This window comes from Cajanus cajan, chromosome 10, assembly GCF_000230855.2.
Source record: "Cajanus cajan strain Asha chromosome 10, NIPB_CcT2T_4, whole genome shotgun sequence".
Taxonomy (NCBI): domain Eukaryota; kingdom Viridiplantae; phylum Streptophyta; class Magnoliopsida; order Fabales; family Fabaceae; genus Cajanus; species Cajanus cajan.
Window position 1 is genome coordinate 16706145 of NC_138526.1, and position 3074 is coordinate 16709218.

Consider the following 3074-nt stretch of genomic DNA (forward strand, 5'->3'; position numbering starts at 1 on the left):
ATGTCGGCCAATGCTAGGCCCGACATAAATTTACGTCGGACATGGTCTTGTCCGACGTAAATTCTGGCTTTTTTTTTTTAAATGTATTATTTTTTTATATACCCAACACTTGCATATTTATATATATAGTCTAGAATATCAAACCTAAACCAGGCAGTCCAGAATAGAAATTCAAATTATATTTCAAAATTGAATGACAAAAAGAAAATAATATATAAATCTTAAAAAGCATAAATTATGACAATGTAAATCCTATTATCCTAAAAAAGCTATAAAACATATGTTTGTCAATGCTATCAAACTATAAACATAATATCTAACTAACTAAACTTAGAAATCTAACTATTATATATTTTGAATAAAAAAAGTTGCCAATTATTCTCTTATCTTGATCATCTCATCTTCGGGCAATGGAGATGGATCTTGAAAGACCTGAAACATTAATTTAAGTGTCATTAATATGCAATGTTAATTATCGTAAAGGTAAATATACTTAAATAATTTTTGATATGAATTACCTGCGCCCAAGAATCAGTAATACCCGCAGAAACTATGGCTCTCATCCAATACATGATGTAATAGCCACATTCAAACGAGTCTTGTTGCTTATTACACTAATTAAAATGAGAAACAAATAACTATTATTTCCAAAGTCAATAAATTTAAATATTATTGGTTGTATTAATTAATTTGCTAACCTTAGGGTATATGAAGTGCAATGTCTTTGATGATCTGCTTCTTCCACTTAAAATATTAGCTCTAGACACGATTCTAATTAATTGAAATAAAAACCGATGTTAGCCAATATATATAATTACAGTTTTAAAAGATAATGAAAAATTTTAGTTACCCTTGTAATTGGCATTTAATTTCGTGGCTTGGTTTTCGATGTAGTGAACAAAACCACACCACGGTGTATTCCTTAGGAATGATTACCATTAATTGCCAATGAGACCTACATTGTATGACAAACAAATTAGGTATAAAATTACCATGATTAAAAAACTAATTAAAAAACTAACCCATCAATGTATGGAGCCATGTATATATCTCTTCGTGAGTCACTCATCCATGTTTGCATATATTGCTGGATATGGACCTGAGTGTTTCCTGATTTTCGGATGGATTGAGGCTCAATAAATCCATATACTTGTGCTTGTGCTTGCTCCACACTCAATTTGTCCATGTACCTAACACAAATAATTATTATAAGTTAAATGTAATTATTGTAAATTTAGACTCATAAAATAAAATATGACTTACATGGCCCACAGCTGTATGATAGATATATTTAATATGGAGTTTCCCCCAACAATCTCTAATGCATCAGGCAGGGATATGTATAGTGGAACATCAGAGCTATCAACTCCAAAAACTCTAATGTCCCACTGCAATTGAATTGGTTTCTTCTTTAATCGTGGTAATATGGATAGAAGCCTAGATATGGGATCATCCTCAGCTTCTGCGATATTAGCATGATCAACATGAGGTTCTCGCATGACCTCCTTACCACGATTGATAAAATCCTAAAGAAATAATCAAAATTAGTTAAACAATAATAAAATTATAAGAATATAAAAGAGTAATAATAGTATTACCTTTGCCCGTGCTGAAAGCGACATGACCAAACGCTTTGGCCAAGCTAAGAATGTGCCGGTTGCCTGCCCCACTAGTTGAACCTCTGTATTGGGCAAAGGCACTGGAGCAGCAGCATCTTGAACTTGGTCAACCACAACCTGTGTCCAGTCTGGCTGTAAAGGGACACCATGGATGGTTGAGCCACCCTCAAATACTCGGCCAATAGCCACTAACCGTGGGGGGTCATTCTCAACATATAACTCACACTGGTTTGGTACATCAGTGTGAGTTTGTTTTGATGAGGGAGCAGCACAACTCCCTTTAGTGCTGACTCGAACACCATCATGAGCAACTGCAGTTTGTTGCTAAGAACGAGCCAAAAGTTCAAACTTTTGTTCAAACTATTCTCGAATGTTATTCAATTTCTCTTTAAACTGCATCTCCATTCTCTGCATAGCCTCTTGACTGCAAGAGTCAACAGTGCTCCTCGATGATCATGCACCAAAGAAATCTCGGTGGCTCCAAGAACCACCAACACCACGCACACGGCCTGCGTGCTCTGGCCTTCCTATGGCCGTTGTGAGGATATCATCCAGACCATGGGAAACAAATAAGCCCTAGGTGGTCTGCTCAACTATACCCTCCTGCAACATATTAACAATAAGTATACCCTAAACTACACTTATGAATTAAATGAGTTGAAATGAAGAGTCTTAGTTTGTATATTTTTACTTACTACTTTATCAGCAACGACCCTTGCAGACTCAGAAGTCATTTGCCCATCTGATTTTGTCCGGGCTGCTATCCACATCTCATGGCGGGGAGGTGACTCCACACGGTCAGTAGACTCAACCCCTGCTGCCTCTGCCCTAGCCTTCTTCATTTTATTTTTTTTAATTCATATCCCCCTCTTGACAATAGATAGGGTGCATCATTCTTGCTCTGTCGTTCTTGGGCAGCTATTCTTTTGGCCTGCAATAATACAAAAAAGAAAATGAGATTAATTAAAATATACCTTAAGTATTTGTGTCAATGTAAGAGTTATCAATAACTAACCTGCCAAGAAGGGTCCAATCGAGTGGCACGAAATTGCATCCACTCCTCATCAGTGATATGCTACTTTAGACAGGGAGTCTCATTTTGTCGCTCTCCAAATACATACTCCCATGTCAAGAAAGTCTTGGAGTCTCTCCACCTGGTGGCAAGGGCAGATAACATCTTCCTCCTCGTGACCTCAGTGTTGGGAATGTCAAAATATTGCTGTGAAAATAACAACAATTAATAAATAATGTATTTAAGTTATATAATATTGAAGGGATGTGAAAGTATATACCTGAATATCCTGCCACATGAGGTTCTTGTCAGCCTCCTGAACGTCATCCCATGATGGAATGATAATAGAAACATGTCGTCGAGCTAGGACTCCCAAATAGCTCTTAAACTTAGCAGCATTTGGGCTTGACTCCTTGCTAGAACGAGGATCAACCTCAACCGGT

The 3074-nt window shown here is 36.7% G+C and overlaps 1 protein-coding gene across 1 annotated transcript; it reads right to left on the reverse strand.

Moving 5' to 3' along the window:
* Positions 1–413: 413 nt before the first annotated feature.
* Positions 414–2679, reverse strand: LOC145952863 (uncharacterized). The gene is made up of 2 exons (XM_083065929.1): positions 1264–2679; positions 414–1190 (listed from the first exon to the last, which is right to left on the reverse strand). The coding sequence occupies exons 1-2, from the start codon at positions 1497–1499 to the stop codon at positions 1010–1012; spliced, it is 417 nt and encodes a 138-aa protein (XP_082922055.1). The 5' UTR covers positions 1500–2679; the 3' UTR covers positions 414–1009.
* Between the last annotated feature and the right edge of the window lie 395 nt (positions 2680–3074).

Excerpts from the sequence above, each read along its gene's own strand:
- LOC145952863 (XM_083065929.1), bottom strand. The coding sequence starts at position 1,499 with ATGCGAGAACCTCATGTTGATCATGCTAATATCGCAGAAGCTGAGGAT. Across the intron at positions 1,191-1,263 it reads ATCATACAGCTGTGGGCCAT|GTACATGGACAAATTGAGTG; the intron begins GTAAGTCATATT and ends TATTTGTGTTAG.